This window comes from Ammodytes marinus (genome assembly GCF_949987685.1).
Source record: "Ammodytes marinus genome assembly, chromosome: 14".
In the NCBI taxonomy this organism is placed as follows: Eukaryota; Metazoa; Chordata; class Actinopteri; order Uranoscopiformes; family Ammodytidae; genus Ammodytes; species Ammodytes marinus.
Window position 1 is genome coordinate 11,221,988 of NC_137218.1, and position 19,805 is coordinate 11,241,792.

At 41.0% G+C, this 19,805-nt stretch overlaps 1 protein-coding gene across 2 annotated transcripts in view; it reads left to right on the plus strand.

Annotated features, from left to right (window-relative positions):
• LOC307260385 (rho GTPase-activating protein 26-like) overlaps window positions 1-19,805 on the plus strand; it is an 83,647-nt gene that overhangs the window by 27,157 nt on the left and 36,685 nt on the right. For both annotated transcript variants that reach the window (XM_080040614.1, XM_080040615.1), the window contains exons 2-7: window positions 11,249-11,344; window positions 13,271-13,332; window positions 13,925-13,996; window positions 18,759-18,860; window positions 18,957-19,067; window positions 19,565-19,669. In XM_080040614.1, the coding sequence (XP_079896740.1) occupies window positions 11,249-11,344; window positions 13,271-13,332; window positions 13,925-13,996; window positions 18,759-18,860; window positions 18,957-19,067; window positions 19,565-19,669 (548 nt within the window). The remainder of the gene's footprint in view (window positions 1-11,248; window positions 11,345-13,270; window positions 13,333-13,924; window positions 13,997-18,758; window positions 18,861-18,956; window positions 19,068-19,564; window positions 19,670-19,805) is intronic.

Genomic DNA, 19,805 nt, shown 5'->3' on the forward strand with positions numbered 1-19,805 from the left:
GAGAGAGAGAGAGAGAGAGAGAGAGAGAGAGAGAGAGAGAGAGAGAGAGAGAGAGAGAGAGAGAGAGAGAGAGAGAGAGAGAGATCCTGCTCCTTGCTGTGGCCCGGCTTCTTTGTGCCTGGACACAAGAGGAGGGGAGGACCTCAGAGCCTCAATGATGTACACTGTTTCTCTCTTTTATTGCCCAAGACACACAGATAACCAACTACTATTAGGGTCAATTAGACAGTCAGTAATATCATTACACCCACAGACACTGGAAAGAGTTTGGAATCTCCAATGTTTTATTGTATCCCGGTAAAGATATTTAAAGCCAATGGTCGGCATATTTCGACATTACATGCAGCTCTGAGGTTTGTTTCAACACGACCAATACTTCTAGATTTTTTTAGGCAGATGTGATATCAATATTCTTTTTTTTTGGAGTAATGCTGCTGACATAATTAATAGATGAAACGCAAAGCTGATGGGTACAATTATGTTGGTTCCAGTTTTGGAAATAAAAGGACTTGCTGGAAAACCCCTAACAGCACGACCACCGCAACATTAAAGGTGATCTCTTGAAAGTAGCATACTGTACAACCATACGTTATAATCAATATCTGAATTTAAAGTTGTGTAATTCATAGTGGCAAAGCTATCTGCTGAAGGATTCTTTACATTTTGTTTCACTGTATGTGTGTCCTCCCATCATTTGCCCTTAACCCTGACATATATTTCTCTTCCTCCATCTTTCATTCAGCAGTTCACATCCCCTTGTTCTAAAGCTATTTCTCAGCACAGCTCACTATGTCCCTCACTATACAGCTTTCTTCCTGCCCCCTCCCTCCACCACCTAACTCTTCTCAGTTCATTCTAGTATTGGGACTCTGTGTGTGTCATTGTTCCGCTCTTTTTGTGCTGGCTGGCTTTACTTAACCATTGTAAATCACTCACCATTCAGCTTGTTTCTGATGGGCAGAGAACTATTAACAGGGCAAAGAAAAGCCATCATAAACCAGCAGCACAGAGCTTCATTGACTCCATGGTCCCTCCGTCTCTCCGTCAGTGAGATTTTGGAGGATTTTTGGAAAAGATGATTTCATCTCTGTTCTCTCTGTCCTTGTTCTTTCTTTTCTCTCCTGCTCCTTTAAATTCCTTCCATGGGATTCTTCTTCTTCCTCGGGATGGGCAGTTTGACACTAATCAAACAGGAATGAAGATGCAAGTGGGCTGTGCGAGTGCTGAATGTGTGTGTTGTTTTTAGAATGTTTAGCTGCATGAAAGATTGGAACCTATACCGTATGGAAAAATGAAACGGTTCTTCTGCCTTTTTCTTGGCAAATTTTACTGTAACCTTTTATAACACACACACACACACACACACACACACACACACACACACACACACACACACACACACACACACACACACACACACACACACACACTCTCTGTCTCTCTATCCCTCTCTCACACAGACACACACACGCACTTGTCCCCTCAGTCCCTACACTGACACATTCAGATGTGATGAAAGCCATCTGCTGAGATAGACAAAGGGAGTGTTTCCAGTCAGTGTACTGTGTGAGCATGCTGGCTCTGCTTTGTCAACCCCAGTGCTGTGTCATGTGTTGGCCCATGTTTGCTTTTATAAGTGCTTCCAAATGCAGGCCGGTGAATGCCCCTGTTAGTTAGTTCCTGTGTGTGTGTGTGTGTGTGTGTGTGTGTGTGTGTGTGTGTGTGTGTGTGAGAGAGTGTTTACTGTCATGCCTCCCACATGCGAGGGAGTTCCATCACAGTTTAGTGGTGTTTATGGCCCGTAGAGCTGTTGCTGGCAAACACACAAAGGTTTTCACAACATTATCCTAGTAAATACAAAAACGAATGCTATCGAATCGCAATCAGTTCATTGTGGGGCCCTGCCTGGGACATACAGTATACATGTTTTGGGATAGATGAAGAACCTACATTGGGCATTCTGGCGTAATGCACATTTAGTATTTATCTAATACACTGGAAAACAAACAGCTGTGTGGTTTCATACATATATTTGTAACCTGTTTCAAATATAAAAACTGAATTGAGGCTTTGATATCACATGATTTCCTTCTCTATTGGCTGTCTGAAGTTAAACGTGTGTTTAAAAAAAAGAGCAATAAACAGTGAATGGCTGGCGTTTGGGGTTGGTGGGGGGTAAGACTGAGGTATTGGGACATCAGGGCTGTGTGTCAGCCTGTAGTTAATCGACCAGCAAGAATATTTATACAAGTGGCGCCAATTAGTGCGTGATTGAGAGGTAATCAGAAACATGCGCACAGATGTGTGTGGGTGCGTGTGAGTGTGTGTGTCTGTATTTTGAACTATATCTTTTGAAACAGCTTTAGTTGATGTGGTAGAGTACACTTTCATGGTCACCATGCTGGTAATATGAAGTGGAGCTTTGTTGCAGATAAAAGGCAGTTCTGCACCTTGAACCTCAGCTAGAGTTCAACAATGTGCGAATACGTTCTGAATTACAAGCTATATAAATGATGTCCATTGTTTTAGATTTGTTTTAGCAAATGCAAATTTGGTGGTCGGCCCACGACTTTTGGTCCGGACTTAAATTTCACAAAAACGTTTCAATGGATGGCATTGCAATTTGGTACAGACATTCATGACCCCCAGAGGGAGAACCGTTGTGACTTTGCTGATCCTCAGAGTTTTAAGGATAAATCGTACTAACTTTATTGGTGCCATGACTTTTCATTAAGTCAAAATTCCCTTGTCTAATCCTTGGGTTCACGATCAATTACTTGCAAGACAAATTACACCTTCATCCTAAACTACACCTTAAGTTACGTGCCAATTGGCATATGTCAGCATGTTAACACACTTAAGTAAGATGGAGAACATGTAAAACATTGTACCTGCTTCACAACAGCATGGCACAACTTTGTCAGCATGTTGGCATGCTGATAGTAGCATTTATCTGATAGAAAAGCCTCATAGAGCTGCTTGCACGATTATAGACTCTCAGTCTAGTTCATGTGACATATGGTATACGTTTATATATATAAAAAAATTAATTTACCATAATGTTTGTGCATAACTTTTGTGTAGGCTCACATGCATATACATATGTATGCCTGTTTCTCCTGCATGTGTGTAGGGATGTTAGCCGCAGCCTGGAGGCCGTGTCAAGCATTTTGGCAGCAGTATGTCCTGATGACACATTTACTGTACATGCAGCCAGTTTATAGCCCTTGGAAGGTGACGAGATAAAATATAACCCTGAGCTATAGTTTTCATCTCTTTCTCCCCATTTCTCTGCCAATCCCTGTTTCTTTCGGTGGAGCCCTAAAGTTGACGTTATTGCTGCTGCATCCAACTCAAAACTTTTTATGGTCTTTTTGTATATGATTCCTAATGTGCCATAATACAAAATAAATTACTAATTATTGTATTGTTTGTTTGCAGGAATTGTAATTTAATACTGTTTTTTAAAGTCAACAACAGCATTAACACCAGTTAGACAGTTGGACTAACAGGTCTGAATTTGATTTTGCTGCGATTATTAATCCAGCTTTAACCTTTAAACATTAACCCACAAGGTATTACATGGTATAGAATTTATTTAACTTGACAGCGGTGAGATTTTTTTCCCCCCTCTTCTGTTCTCCAGCTGTGTTGGCAGATCCTATTACAGTCAATTGATGGATCTGAAATGTAAGTCTGTAAAGTGATCTAGGTTCATGTCTGTCCAGATTCGACCTCCATCACCCATATATATGCTCCACTGTTGGCACAAGTATTAGCGATGAGACGTCACGGTATATATGCTGTGCGTCAATGTGCACTGCCACCGACCCAAGCTGCTTCCCATAAAGCTGACAGAGCGGGATGGACGGACCAAGAGTCAAGTGACCTATGACCCTTTGCTCCTTCCCTAACCTACACTCACCAAGGCAACGCCTAAAAGAAGGCTTCCTCCACCCTTGTCCGCCTCTCACACTTTCCCTGCTTCTGGGGGCGTATTGTTAGCCGTGAAAAGAGGTGTTTTCCCTCCACGCTCAAAATGTCAAACCGACCTTGTGTTCTGCAGTCCAACAGGAAAGCCCGGCCAAGCACCGCGGGTTCATGCACAGTGTCTGAGGATGTGCACAATACATTCTCACTTTTTCTATGTAACTTTGTGAGTCAAATAAGTATTTTTTTTTTATAAAAATTTGATCCCTGGAAAACTGTTTTTAAGTTAGAAAGCCACCTGAAAAGTTACTGTTTCACTGTTGTTTTTTTACAGCAGCAGGGCCCACATTCTGGTTTACAAACATATTTTATTCAAACATTTGGTTCCAGGTGCCTCGAAATATATATATATTTTTTTATTTATGACGATATAATTATTCAATACTATAGAATTACCTCTAGAGAAGATATGTGCTGTAAACTAACTACAGGCTCTGCAAATGTAAACAAATCCCCCCTCCTCGGAAACTGCATAGTGTACCTTTTTAAAATTTGTTCCCGAGCCATTCCTGCTTTATTGTTGAGGAAGGAAGAACAAATTTAACGGAGATTAGACATTAGATTCAAAAGGTTTCAATCAGATTGGGTTTGTTTCAGAGTTAAGCTATGTATCCGAATGCCACAGAGATGATATTTGAGTTTGACAGCACTGACCTTTTACGGTATCATCTACTCTCTTTCTGTGTTTACAATACGTCCCTCCCTTTGCCTCTCTGTCTTTAAGGCTGTCTCTTATCTCACACATAACCATAACCCTGCACACACAGATATTTTTCTGCAATATATTGGTATCGGTGTATACATGTTGGCAGATACATAAAAGTAAATTCCAGTCAAGACGTGGTTATACAGTATTTAAGGTCATTTAGAAACAATAGGAACAACGTGATATACTCAACACATCTGGCACACATTAGAACCTTTAGAGCTCCACTTATGATGCTTATATGACTGTTTAAATTGGGATGCGTACAGTAATTAACTGCATTAGGAATGTATGGCCTTCTTCCTCTGTTTTGGGGAGAAACAGTGGATCATGAGATTTTCTTTTAATCCAGCGCTGCTTCAAATAGTCTATTCAACTGTCAATATTCCACCGAAATACTTTTTTTGGTTTAGTGCATTTAATAAGATAAGTCAAAAACGTTATTATACAACTAACATGGGACTGTATAACTGGAACTGGCTAACAAATGTTACATCTATGTAGACTCTGAGAAATACTGAAAAATACTGTACGAGTCTAAAGCCACATATGGATGTAAATTGAATTCAAATGCCACATTCTTCTATGCGTCCTGGAACAATGGCAACCACAGCGCGATATGTACACCGCGCCATACATTTCTTTAAGATCAAAACAGAAGTGTTTCAAGTAAAACTTTCAACTACTGCAGATTGTTTCATCTCTGCGGGAAACTTGAACATGGCAGTTCTTTGTTATGTAAATATAGCCAGACATGGAAGTAACCTCCTATTAAATCATATATTTTTTTTCCAAATAAATTAAACCGGTGAGACTAGAAGTATGATTTTACAGTGTATGTAAAATCTGTATGTTTGAGTTCACTGATTCCTCTCCTTGCCCTGCTGCTGGGTCTTGTAAATAACTAGAAATGAGGAGACTGAAATCTTTCTTTGTCTCCACAGATGAATAGTGTGTGTGTGTGTGTATGCGTGTGTGTGTGCGTGTGTGTGTGTGTGTGTGTGTGTGTGTGTGTGTGTGTGTGTGTGTGTGTGTGTATGCACGTGTGTGTGTGTGTGTGTGTGCATGCCACTTGATGAATAGGGTTTCTATTCACATGCTCGTGGAACAAAGCTATTGCAGAGTTCAAGCTACCGCTGGATATCCTGTTGATATCACACAGGCCCATTATTTGGACCGTGTATGTGTGTGTTTGTGACTTAATACACATAGCAGCCGTTGTGTTGCACTGCGCTGCTGCGTGGTTGTGGTTAATAACAAATTCCTTTTGTGTAGCTTACAGGGCTCAGTGTGTGTGTATACTGTCTATGTGTTTTGTGAGCAGGATGCCTCATACCAGCAGTACTCGAGGCGCTGTCCCTCAAATGTCATTGATAAACCGTAGGCGGAGCATGTATACCAGCACATTCAAGGCTACTGGTGAGGATTCCCCTACTGTACCAGTATTGCTTACACATGACAAGCCTATACCCCTTTAAGAAATAAGTGTTGCACTCCAGAAAGGATTGACCAGATGTAGAAACTATGAAGTATTTTAACCACTGTTTGAATCATGCTGACCACTGTTTGGCCCATAACTGCCGCATGTCATGGCAGCCACACAGCCCTTGTGGTGTTTCTGTATTATAGCTGATCATGCAGACATCACTATTCATTGGCTTTAAGGGATTGTGCAGAGCAAGTTGTCACCATTTGTCTTGAATTTTTTCTTCAAACCACTAAAGGACACTCCTTGCAATATGACTCAGAGCATTTTTCTTGTTCGAAACACCCATCATCACCCTTGTAGTTAGATAAAGGCACAACTTAGATCTTATATTTGCAGTATTGGCAATCTTTTCAATCATTATGTTAACTCAATTTGTCTGCCTATATATTGTAATGCTGCTGCTGACCCTGTGACCCTACTGAGTGTTTTTTATTTAAGTGAATTGAAGTATTAATCAAAGTTATTGCTAAGGTCTGGGAAGTGCAATGACTTGAACCTGCTTCATTTAGATTTAAAAAAGTGAATGCACTTGAGTTAATCCCTCTTTGCACTGACGGCTAAGCTGTTTGGCTAAACTACAGCCAGTGTGAGTAGATCAAAGTAATGATATTTGCACTGTTAGTCTTCATGTTTTCTTCCAAATAGGTTTGACTGTGCATTTTTTTCCATACTTGTAATGAATGTGTACGAGTGCAAGACTACATCTATTATATTTATCTACTTAGGTCCCAAGGTCATGGGCTGTTATAATGACTTCATACTGTTTGTTTTTTATTTATGTGGCTTCTCCATTGGGTTCTGTCATGAGCTCAGGAAGGAGGGTAAGAGATGAGAATGGGGGGAGTTCTGTCGTGCAAGTGTGAGAGAGGAGGGAAAGATGACAGTGAGGCGAGTGTCAACAGGGTCACCTATTTTTAGCTGTCACTGTCCTCTGCTGGCTTTCCTGCCTTGACACGCAAACACACACACACACGCACACACACACACACACACACACACACACACACACACACACACACACACACACACACACACACACACACACACACACACACACACACACACACACACACACACACACACACACACACACACACACACACACACACACACACACACACACACACACACACACACACACACACACACACACACCAACAAACTCACAACAATGTGTCTCTTTTTTCCTTCAGCTGCAAATTCATATTCATAACATATTTCAAATATCTTCCATCCAATGGTTGATTTTTATCACTTTTACAACAGACCTACGCAGCAATCCCAACCAACAATAGAATGCAACAACATGTCATTTATTCAATCCTTTATTATGGCGCTTTATACATGGACTGGGCACATTATTGAATAGATAGCCTAACATTTCTGTACCACATATACCAAAAACTGCTGTGTCCTGTTTAAAGTCCAACTGGAACCCCTAGGGTCATCTCTCTACCTTGTTTTAACAGTCTCTCTCCTTCTGTTTGCAATAAAGGCTTACAACGCCCCAAAAAGGTACTTAAAATGAATAGCCAGTGTCAGTGGTTGGCTAGGTGCTTTATCAAGCAGTCTCTTTACCAAAATTCACTCTAAATCTCTGCACTTTCTGATCCTTAAACCACTTACACACTGCTGCAATTGGTAAAATAAAGTGCACACCTGGGAGATTATTATACCATCCCTTCTAGTTATTCTTTTGATTCGATCAACATGTTGGCTCATCTAATCACCTGGCGAATCCCTGCATTGAAATAGCTGCCATAAATGTTAAGGGCATCAGTGATACATGTGTGAGTAGTCTTTCTCTTGCACGAAAGCCTCTCTGGACAGTGTAGTTGTTGTGCCATGTAATTCTTTCATTGTTTTGTAATTCATTTGTGTTGGCGAAGTCTTACAGAATCATATAGGGCCAACAATGTGTTTTTGATTTTAGATAAACAGTTTGAGTGAGCTGAGAGGCCTGCTTCATGCTGATATATGTGTGTGCGTGTGTGCATGTACATGTATGAACATATCCGTGTGTTTGCATTTGTCCGAGAGTGACGTTGCTGCCAGCATCGATCAAGAACATGGCTGTGGGGAGCCATATGACATGCATGATGTATCCACGAAAAACGAGCCAGAGAGAAAATTCTTCTCTTACCTCACCACGTCCTCTGCCAAAATTCACAGTGAGGCGTCCTTCAGCTGCAACTGAGCTTAACACCATTGCATGTATGTGAGTTTGTGTTTCATCAAGGTTTTTAACTCGTCGTACACAGTGATAAGGGTATTTACCAACCGTGTGCCAGCACACATGGAGATAACCAATGACAGTGCTTGCAGAATGTAAATACAGCTTGGACCATGTCACATTTGGAAATGTCTTATAATTTAATTAGAAACACTCTCAAGTTACTGACAAACAATAAACATCAATGATACAGAAAGTTATACTAGTTGTGGTACACATTTAAACTTATTATAGTTGCTGAGTGTTGCAGACAACTCTATATAACATTGCCCAAAGTGCAGAATGTGTTGCCTTACTGTGTATAATGCAATGCAGTTGTCATGCAACACAACACTGCAAATACATGTAAAGTATATCTTAAAGTATAAGAATATACGTTTTGAAATAATACTACAATAGAGCAAGGTGGATTATTATTTGGACACAGGTAGAACACAATGTTGCTTTACAGTTGGCACAACACATGCTTGAAAAAAATAAGAATGAACCAGAGGTGTCCTTTTCCATCTCCTTGGTGTGCGTTTGGTTTTGAGGTTGATGAGGGAGAGCATGTTGAGTGCTGCAGTAGGCCAGCGTGAAGAACTGAACGACAGGCAACTTTCACTCACAAGGTGCTGAGAGGAACTGTCAGCACTAGAACAGGAGAGGGAAGAGGAGGAGGAGGAGGAGGAGGAGGAGGAGGAGGAGGCCAAAAATAAGAGTGAAAGTTTTCACTCTGAGGCCACCTGTGCGGAAGTAATGCTGTTTATATATACCTGTTGTCACTTCCTCATTTGCTAATATATAACTATGCATGGTGGCTGTTCTTGATCATGAAAGTCCTGTGTTCAGCCATACTCTCTCTATATAATTATTGTAGTGTAAAGTGTGCCATACTGTTATACGGTATCATTGTAAACTTTGTAATCCCAAGAGACATGTCTTCACTGGAATATCACTTGAAGTCTGTGCTTTACAAACACCCTACCTTCACCTTCATATTTGTGTGTCCTTTAACAATACAATCAGTTCCAATGAATCATTCACAAGTATAATGCAGTCACACCCCGATATGCCTGCAGAGCTTTCACTTGGTTGTTGACTCACTCACTACTAGTGTCTCACAGATGGCAGGCGCGGGCATTTCTGGCTTTCAAAGCTGCGGATGCACCACTCTGTAGTTTAATGGGCTATGCAACAGGAACACCATGCTGTTTCAAACCTCTACTGAATTCAATTAGCATGAATTCAACTTTTTTTTTTTAATGTTTTTTAAACCAAGGATATTGGAAAGTATATAAGTGTTCATATTTTTTTCATTGTAATATAATTCCCCCCAAACTGTGGCTACTATTGTTCAATGAAATGTGACATATTAGGGTACTCTTGTTGTCTTTATTTTTTACTGGGCACCTGCACAGTTAAACCACAGTTTATCCTTGAAGGTTGGAGAGTGGTTTGTGGTCATATAAATTAAGTTATTCTGACGCTACAAAGCCACTGTGACTCAATGCTGACTGACATACGATGTCTCTCTGAGTCAGTCCCCCAGAGAGAGAGAGACAGACAGCGGCCTGTCAAGTGTGTGCCAGCACGTGTGTGGGTTCTTGGCAGCACATGCAGGAGCTGCCAGGCCTGTGTTTTTTATTTTTCGGTCTGGCAAGCTGCAGCAGATCTTTACACACACACACACACACACACACACACACACACACACACACACACACACACACACACACACACACACACACACACACACACACACACACACACACACACACACACACACACACACACACACACACACACACACACACACACACACCTGCGTGGAGAACCTGGTATTTGCATAAACATGGCCAATTACAAGTCTGTACTCTCTCCCGGTGTCCTTTCCCTGACTCCCATCTGTCTTTCCACAAGACTCTCGTTCTATCCTCTCTTTTCCTTCTTTCCGTATTTCTCTGTATATCCTTGTCTGGATTTCATTCAAGTTCTATCAATTGTGTTCAAAACGCACCTGAAATGCATGTTTGCTCATGTACCAATCAACAGAGAGAGTCATTTTAAAATTCCTGTAACTCCTTCTTTTGTTATGTGCAGTTTTTAACAGAATTGTCTCATCGTCTTATGCCTTCCCCTCTTTCACTAGTCTGGTCCAATATGTGGTTGACCATTGCCAGTCCAGCAACACCACATACGGTTGTAAAGGTGACTGATGCCTTTGGTTTAAATGGAAGGGAAGCCGAAACTGCCTGCGAGTGTCTGTCCCCTAGGAGCTCTTAGCACCTCATGTATTATTTGAAAGGCATCCCATCTGTCCACGCCTCTTCACTGCCTGGCTTGGCTAAAGTGTCTTAAGTTTAATGGCAACTTTTTACACATCTCAGCACGCGCTCAGTGCTGTCTGCTCATGGCCCACATGCGCAGACACACACACACACACCTCTGTGTACAAATGTAGAAGCTGTCGGTCAGCCCCCATCACTAACGCCACTAGGGATCCACTAACAGTGTCCTCTAGTCTGCATTAGGCCTCATTCCATTCACTCTCACTTTAAGTTACTGCATACAAAAAATAGTAATGGGGACAAGGGTGGATATTCTCTTACTTGGGTGTGTAACATGTTTGTAGGCCAGCCAGGTAATCAGAGGTAAAAAGTAAGATTGCAATGATTTAAATGAGTCTTTAAAGTAGCTGGTTGAACCATAGTGAACTCCCTAGTAAGGCACACTCAACATGAAATATGGCTTATGCTAAAGAAGCATGCTGTCTCCAAAGTGTCCTTTTAGTAAAACTAACGGCCTACTTTTTTTTCTCTCCTACCCCGTCCTCCCTCTATTCTCTCAGGTCTGTCAACGGCCAAGAGGAAGTTCGCTGACTCTCTCAACGAGTTTAAATTCCAGTGCATTGGAGACGCCGAGACGGACGACGAGATATGCATAGGTGAGCTTGAGCTTGATATGAAATCCAAAATATTCTCTTCCTATAAATAGTATGGCAGTCAATGCTCTGGTCATTTATAGCCACTGAAATTGTTATGTCAGCATGGATTTAAGGTCCAGCTCGGTTTTCAGAGCTTTTACATTGTGAGCCGTAACAATCCGTCTCAAAGTATGCCTCTGTACTGGATTTGTATAAAAGCTTAATTGTTGATGAATGTCATGAAGCAGGATTCATTGGCAAAGAGTGAAAATGATAAGTCATGTTGGTTTAACTGCCAGGCCTTTCCCTGACTTTAGTATAACATAATACCAATATAGTATTCACATTTAAGGATAAACAACAATTTTGCAAAAGCCTTATCCTTACCTATCATCTTCATTTATTGGTCTATTGTCAGTATAAAATGACCAAGCAATCAATAAGTAGTTTTTTTTCTTCTATTGGCGTCAAGAGCATCTGTTGTGCAGATAATAGAAGATAGAACCTTTCAGTTAACAGAGAACATTTCTGACAACTCTCCATAACAGAAGCATCATAAAACTTAACAGTCATGATCACAATCTCAATCTGTCTCCTTACATAACAAAACATCCTCCATAAAGTGACGCATTTTTTTATGTAAAGACAAAGAAACTACATACAAGTGTAATTTTGATGTAATATCTATTGTGTATACAACTCCAGATACAATTGTTAATTCCATGAACTCATCCAGGCCTGGTGTGGCTCTCTGTGTCACTGTCCGAGCAGCCGTTTTTGCTGGTAACCCCGGCGGGCTGTCACCACGCCCTCCCATGCTGCCTGGCTGTGTGTCTGTGCAGGCTGCAGCTCCTCACTGGCCTCACCCACCCACTGCTGTTGTTTAACCAAACCCAGCTATCTTTCCTGAACAGCTTGCTACCACACTGGGCTGCACCTCGGCACTGTTGTTATTAGAAGATTCATAGTCATATGTACATGTCAAAAAGGAATTTCTTCTCTTTGATACAATGATGATTTCACTATGAATCCATGTACACAGATAACTTTTATTAATAAAAACAAGATATTTCCATAAACTGCGATGTTAAAACACCCCTTGTTAGTTTTAGTCGCTCAATATTTTGTTACTTTCTCTCACTAACGCGCTATATAAATACAATATATTAACACAGTTTTATTATTCCACGTGATGGATAAAGAATGTGTGTATGGTTTGACTGAATTGTATTCGCTTTTTAAAAGGATTGAGCTGTTTTTCAATGCATTCCTCAGATTGTCTTGAGGTTCCGCTCCTTTTATAGTTGGATCTAATTTAATATTCCAAGAGCCAAATCCTGTAGCCTCTGAAGTATGATGTTCAGAAGTGGAGTGAGTGTATTTGTGTCTGTTGTCATGACATGGGATGGTTAAAGAGTGAACGTGGGCTCCGCTGTCATTTGTACATGCTAGTGCATATGCTGAGTATGTGAGTGTGTGTGCGCGTGTGCAAAGTGTTGGACAGCGGTGCAGCCAATTGAAGTGGAAACTCTGACCCAAAACAATGTAGCCAAGCCTCTCTTAGTTGCCAGCGAGCTGGGGGGAAACAAGCACCGGGCTGTGCTCACTGTGAAAGCACCATAGAAACAAACCCTTCAGAATTGTGGTTTCATTTCCAGTTAATTACTCTGCTGCTGTGTCATGAGTTTTAGAACAATTTGTACCAGGTCCAACAGGCAGAAACAAAGCTTCATCCCCTCCCGTCTCTTGCCAACTTTTATTTAAACAAACTCTCCCTGTTTCTGTTTGCCTGTACTTGTGTTTCTCTCATCATGACTTATTTGAAATACCTTATCTCTCTGTCTCGCTCTCTGTCTGTCTGTCTGTCTCTCTTTCTCCCTCTCTCCCTCTCTCCCTCTTCTCAATAATCTCTTATTTCTCCTCCTCCCACATCATGTCTGTTCCCAGCCAAGTCTCTGCAGGAGTTTGCAGATGTCCTACAGAACCTGGAGGATGAAAGGACACGTATGGTGAGTGTCTTAAAACAATGTGATAAGTACTGTACAGTATAGGTGGTGGATGGAAGGCTGTTGGAACTGCATGTGTTTTGCATGTAAAGCCAATTGCCATAGCTCACCAATTATTCGATGTTGATCATCGGGACCAGAATACGATTACGAGAAACTGGTAACCTGATATATTGTCAGTGTATGAGCCGACTACATGAAGTCATTGGCTGACATCATCATTATTGTGACCAATAGAGCTGTGTTGAACCCATAAGGTCTAAGATCATTTTAGTTCGATAATATAATATTGAGTTATTATTATGATCTAGCAACATTTTATGATTGACCATTGTAACTAAGAAAAAAAATGCATACTTTCTGGTCTGAGATTTCGTGTGTGTGTGTGTGTGCGTGTGTGTGTGTGTGTGTGTGTGTGTGTGTGTGTGTGTGTGTGTGTGTGTGTGTGTGTGTGTGTGTGTGTGTGTGTGTGTGTGTGTGTGTGTGTGTGTGTGTGTGTGTGTGTGTGTGTGTGTGTGTGTGTGTGTGTGTGTGTGTGTGTGTGTGTGTGTGTGTGTGTGTGTGTGTGTGTGTGTGTGTGCACATGCCCCCTTAGATCGAGAATGCCAACGATGTGCTGATCATGCCTCTGGAGCGGTTCAGGAAAGAACAGATCAGTGCAGCCAAGGTGAGGAGATGACAGTGCACGACATCCATGGGTCTGGTGACATGAGGGACTTTGGCTACACGTGTGCTACTGTGTATTAGTATTGATGGGCTGGCAGGAGTGAACATCAATCAGTAAATCAATACAAACCTCTTAGTGCTTCTGCAGCTGCTTTGAAGGGCACAACACCAGCACAAAGCATAGCAGTTTATAACAATCTAAAGTTGTGTTATAAAGTTTCTCAGTTGGTCGTACCAAAATGATTTGGAAAAAATCCTTAAAGGTGCACCGGGGAACATTCAGTTAATCTTAATTATTGCACCCCCTTTGGACACAAGCGGTAGTGTCTTTACTATGCCAGCTGTTGTTCCCTGGGTGAGCGTACCCATGACATAGGCATTAAGAAAAACTAAATAAAAATAGTATGCTTTGCACTGATGGTGTCATTTGTTGTTACATGTAACCTATGGTCATATAATGGAAAGATTAAACTGTTTCAGAAATATTTAAAAGTTCCTCGTAGCACCTGTATGATAGGCTGTTAATCTATAGATTACATGCATAGTACTGCATGTATCCGTAACATGCTCTTCACTTATGCTTGTGTGTACATGACTATCAAGGTCAGAAGCACCACTACTATATGACCTGGAAAGGAGATTAGAGTGAATACATAATCCTGCCATAAATCACTGGGGGGTCTCCCTCATGGCACGTCTGGTGTTGTTTTAGTGTTTTTAGCGTGGATACATCTTCCTATACCTTGACTGCATGTACAGGAGGGTATGTGAACATTGAACAGGGAAAAAAAGTAAAAAGGTATAAGTAAACAGGAAGGATTTTAACTATATAAATATGACCTTAATTTGACCTGTTGATGTCAATGTGTGCCACTGTGAGTCTGACTTTTAACATGACATTTTACTACACTCAAGTTAAAGGTGTTATAGTATATGTTCTTGGGTAAATATGCCATGTTTCAGTGTTCAGATCTCATTGCAGCAGCAGATCATGGCACACTTAGCCTGTGCAGTCATTAGCCAGTAGACCTAGATGAGTATAGCCACAGGGGGTCCCCCAGATACAGTGCATGCCCGTATTAAACATGTAACACTGTAGTATATAATCCATGATCCAGCCCTGTCATTGAAGGCCATTGTTTGATTGTGACACAGTGGCAGGATTAAGACGTGAACGCGTAATCTGTGCGGTGAGGTCACCACCACGAGCGAATGAGCTAATCCCAGTTTAGCCCTAAAGGACCGACAGCATCTTCGCCTTGGCACAGTTTCACCTTGTCCCCGAAGGGCTCCAGAGCTAGCTGGCACTCCACTGACACCAGCAAAAGTCTCAAGAGAAATTGCAATAGTGAGTGGATAAAATAAAGAGCCGGGAATATGTTGCTCATTTTAATAAAAGAAAGCCAGGGTCCAGAGACTCTAATCTTATTCACTGTGGAATTCACACAAATCGAATTGTCGCTCCAAAGAAATGCGTCGCACAAGTAATCAAATTGCACTACAAGCATAAATAGCAAAAGATTATTGCTTTGAAGTATAACTCGCGTCTGGCACTTAGGGCATTTTAAAGGGCATGCGGCTGGTAATGTGATGCCAGTGTTTTGTCTCAAACAAAAACATAGTCCTGCAACAACAATAGATAGAAACCAGTCTGGATAACCACATTCGGCATAAAGATCTACTGCTGCAGTGATTTCAGAGAGGTGTTATTGAGGGACATGTTCACTAATACAGTGCAGTGTATTTGTTTTATTGTCAATCAAACAAAATTAAGGATGAATAAGGTGACTGTTTACAACACGTTTTACGCCATGTGCAGAATCCAGTAGGCCTAGTAGGCAGCGAGTGATGATGAATTAGTTGTCTGCAGTTTTCAATGGGACTTAATTGTAATTATTGACATGTTGGAACAGTGGAGACAAACCTGATTGAAGCTGTGAAACATGTTCCTGTATGCAAACATTACATTGACTTCACTACTGGAGATAGCCCTAGATAAATCATACTGGGAGGAGATTGCCACCTGCTGGCTGAGGATGGAAGTACCTTAAAGTGAATTCATTTAGAATTTTTTAATTTTGATTTTCAACTCTGTAAAAAAAAACACTGAACACTATTTAATAATACCCTCGCATTAGCTGTGTAATTTATTGTTTTTATACGTAAAACAATTTTCACAAAGGAAATCCGACAATCAAGCTTCCTTACAGTTGATTTCAAACTGTCTTTTATTTTTTAATCAACATTGTATCTTGAAACCCAGAAGTAGTGACACACAGGAGGTAGGGTTGCAGCAGAAGTCATGATTTCCACAGTGAATATGAAAAAAAATCTAAATCAAAGAGGCAGCAGACTTTAAACAGAGGCCTTGTTGTTTAGAGGGGACGTTCATCATCTCTGATGTGTTCTGCAGCTGTTGTCTATGCCTCCTCTGGCCCAGAGCACTCCTCCTGCTGTTGAAACACTGCCTTGGCAACCAAACACCTGTCTCATGTGTGACTGACTAGCAACAGGGCTGGACCTCATATGGGCTTTTGGCAGAGTTTAGTAGATGAGACGAGGTGTTACTTCACTAATCTGGGAGTTTTATTCTCTTGGTGAACATCTTTCCATACAAGGATTCTGGGTAAAAAGGAATTCAAAGGAACACAAATAACCAAACAGGAAAAGTCCAGCAAATTGAACAGATGGCAGATAAAGGCAATTCATCCTAATATATTCAATGATTGACAACATCACATCCAATTTGCCCTTTTTCACAGCAGACAATTATGAAAAGTAAAGTTGAAAAAAAAAAAAAAAAAACTGAAGTGTTCCTTACAAAGTTACCAATGACTTTGTTCTATTTCACAAAACCAGAGCCCTGAAACTGAAGCTGCTGAATGGAATCCAGCCATGGTTAATTTTATTATTTACACCTGCTTATCCTACTGTGACGTGTCAAATGTATTTCTTAAAAAGGGGCCAATGGCCTAATTATCAGTCCCTCATACATGTATAATAGGGATAGCCATTATAATTTAAAATAAAGACGGTCATTTTGCTTAAAACTTACTTTCTGGCATTAGAAAAAAGGGATAACATTATCACTGGCTTCAGGGGTGCATACTCTGAGGTCATTGGTTCCCATTCCTTCCCATAAGACATATTTTGGGATGGTTCATTTAATGATGCAACTTGTGTATTTGTAATTGTAATTTATGTTGAATGACAATTTGTTAATAGCATATAGATACCGGTTTCACTGGCACCATTACTATTATATTTGGTCTGTGAACAGATTAAAGGAATACACTTTAAGCAGAATGTAGAAAACAGTCAAAAATGTACACCACAGTTCTTCATCTTTTCTTTTGAATGAAATACCAAAATCCCCCAAAGTTCTAGCCTGGCATTCCCAGACCTGCCACTAGGCGCTGGCAAATTAAGATATCAGGGTGTGGATTTCCAGGCTACCAAAGTTCAGTTTACATGGGAAATGAATAGAGAAGCAACAAGGCCTCAATACAAGGCCTCACATTTGAAAAGCTGGAACTCGTGAATGTGTTGCATTTTTACTTGATCAATAACTAACACTAACAGTAACAGGTTGCTTTAAACAATCAAGCATGTTCATTTTCTATCTGTGATTGTTTGTCATTGTAAAACCGGATTAGTCTGAATCCTTTAGTGTGTGTCATGTTTTGGAACTCAACACAGTTATAGAACCCCAGGGCCCCTGACTGAGGAAGACCCACCCTACTCTGTTTATGTGTTTAATTCACTCCTCTTTTTTTCGATCCCGGTCTCTCTCTCTCTCTCTCTCTCTCTCTCTCTCTCTCTCTCTCTCTCTCTCTCTCTCTCTCTCTCTCTCTCTCTCTCTCTTTATTGATATCCATACCTTCCTCCCTTCTAGCACTGTGGACCAACGTAGCTAATACATACTTTATTGTGAGACTGGGTTGAATAAGATTGAAGTCCTAACGATCCTAACGTGGCTGTTAATATCTGCACAACCACTGGAACACCGACAGAAAATAATTTCAGTTCTTCTCATTATTTCTCGGTTCCAGCACATACACGCCCTGCTCTATGTGTCCCTGGTTTATCATTCCATGTATCTGTCCGTCTCTTATGTCAGTGAGGTCATTCCATCTTATGAAAAGATCCGTTGTTTAATAAGCAGCTGTGCTACCCAGAGGAAGTATTTCATATTGGAACTTGTTAAAAAAAGCAAAAATACTTGGAAAGCTGAATGAGATTCACTCTACATGAAGTTCGCCTTGCTTGCTCTCTGTTCTCCAAACCATCTCTCTAAAGCCCAGTTCAGACCAAAGATTCGCCTTGCAACGGCTTGCAACTGCAACTCCTTGCGACGAGACCGCCGAAACGTTCTAAAACTGGACCTTGCGATTTGACATGTTAAATCTTCTGCGACGCCTTGCAACGGCTTGCAACGCGCTGCGACGAGCAGTTCACACTGCTGCGATTTATCCCCTGCGACGTTCTAAAACCGTCTCGTCGCAAGCAGTTGCAAGGTGAATCTTTGGTCTGAACTGGGCTTAATGACAAAAGAGCTACAGTTGATCGCACTTGGCAATGGCTGATCAAATTAAATGGGGATATGTTAATAACACACACTGCCACTCATGTTAATGTGATGCGGATTGCGATATATATGTGGTTTGTTAACCTCACAGGAGTGGAGTTAGCTGAGATGAAGCCTGATTATTTTTGTCTGTCACCCAAAATAACCTGTTTTTAATTTGTTGTATCCGTTACAGGAAGCCAAGAAAAAGTATGACAAGGAGACGGAGAAGTACTGTGCAGTGATGGAGAAGCACCTTAGCCTTTCAGCCAAGAAGAAAGAGTCTCACCTACATGAGGTAAGATGGCGTACTGTGTAGTTTAAAACTCTCTTCTTTCTTACACCATTGGAGACATTTTTTCAGGTTTCTTCAATTCTTTTCCACTGTTTCTAGGCGGACAACCAGGTAGACAACGTGCGTCAGCATTTCTACGAGGTTTCTCTGGAGTACGTCTTCAAGGTGCAGGAAGTCCAAGAGAGGAAGATGTTTGACTTTGTGGAGCCCGTAAGATGACACTTTTTTCTTTCTTTAATGCAATTGAAAAGCCTTTTTTTAAACATGTGCTACGATTAACTTTTAGATATTTCTGAAACAGTCTCAATTTTCCTCAAATTATCATACATGAAATGTAACAGCAAACGAGAGCATCAGTGCAAACTTTTTCTCAATGCCTGTGGCATGGGTACGCTCACCCGGAAACGGCAGCTGGCATAGTAAAAACAGTACTGCTTTTATCCAAAGGGGGTAGAGGAATTAACACAACATGAAAGTTAATCGGAGCACCATTAAGCGTGTTACATGTACTCACTTATAGACATACTCACACCCAGCACCTGCTCATGACTGTCACATTCTTCTGTTATTGAGGGGCATTCTCCTTTACTTCTTATTCTGTTAATCCCTAGAAAAAAAAATCTATCCTCATGTTTCTTTGAATCTTCCTTTTCTTCCTCTTTTCCTTCATTCACTTCCCTTTCTTTGCTCTTTTGCTTCCACCTCAGCTGCTGGCGTTTCTCCAAGGCCTGTTCACCTACTATCACCATGGCTATGAGCTGGCCAAGGACTTCAACCACTTCAAGACTGACCTCACCATCAGCATACAGAATGTAAGGCCTTAAAACCTAAAGGACACCCAAACCCTCACAACAGTAAACAATGAATTATGAAATTTAGGAAGTTACTGTATGTAGCTTGAATATCAAGGTGTGGTAGCAATAAGCATGCCTAGTTTCTCTTTCTGTA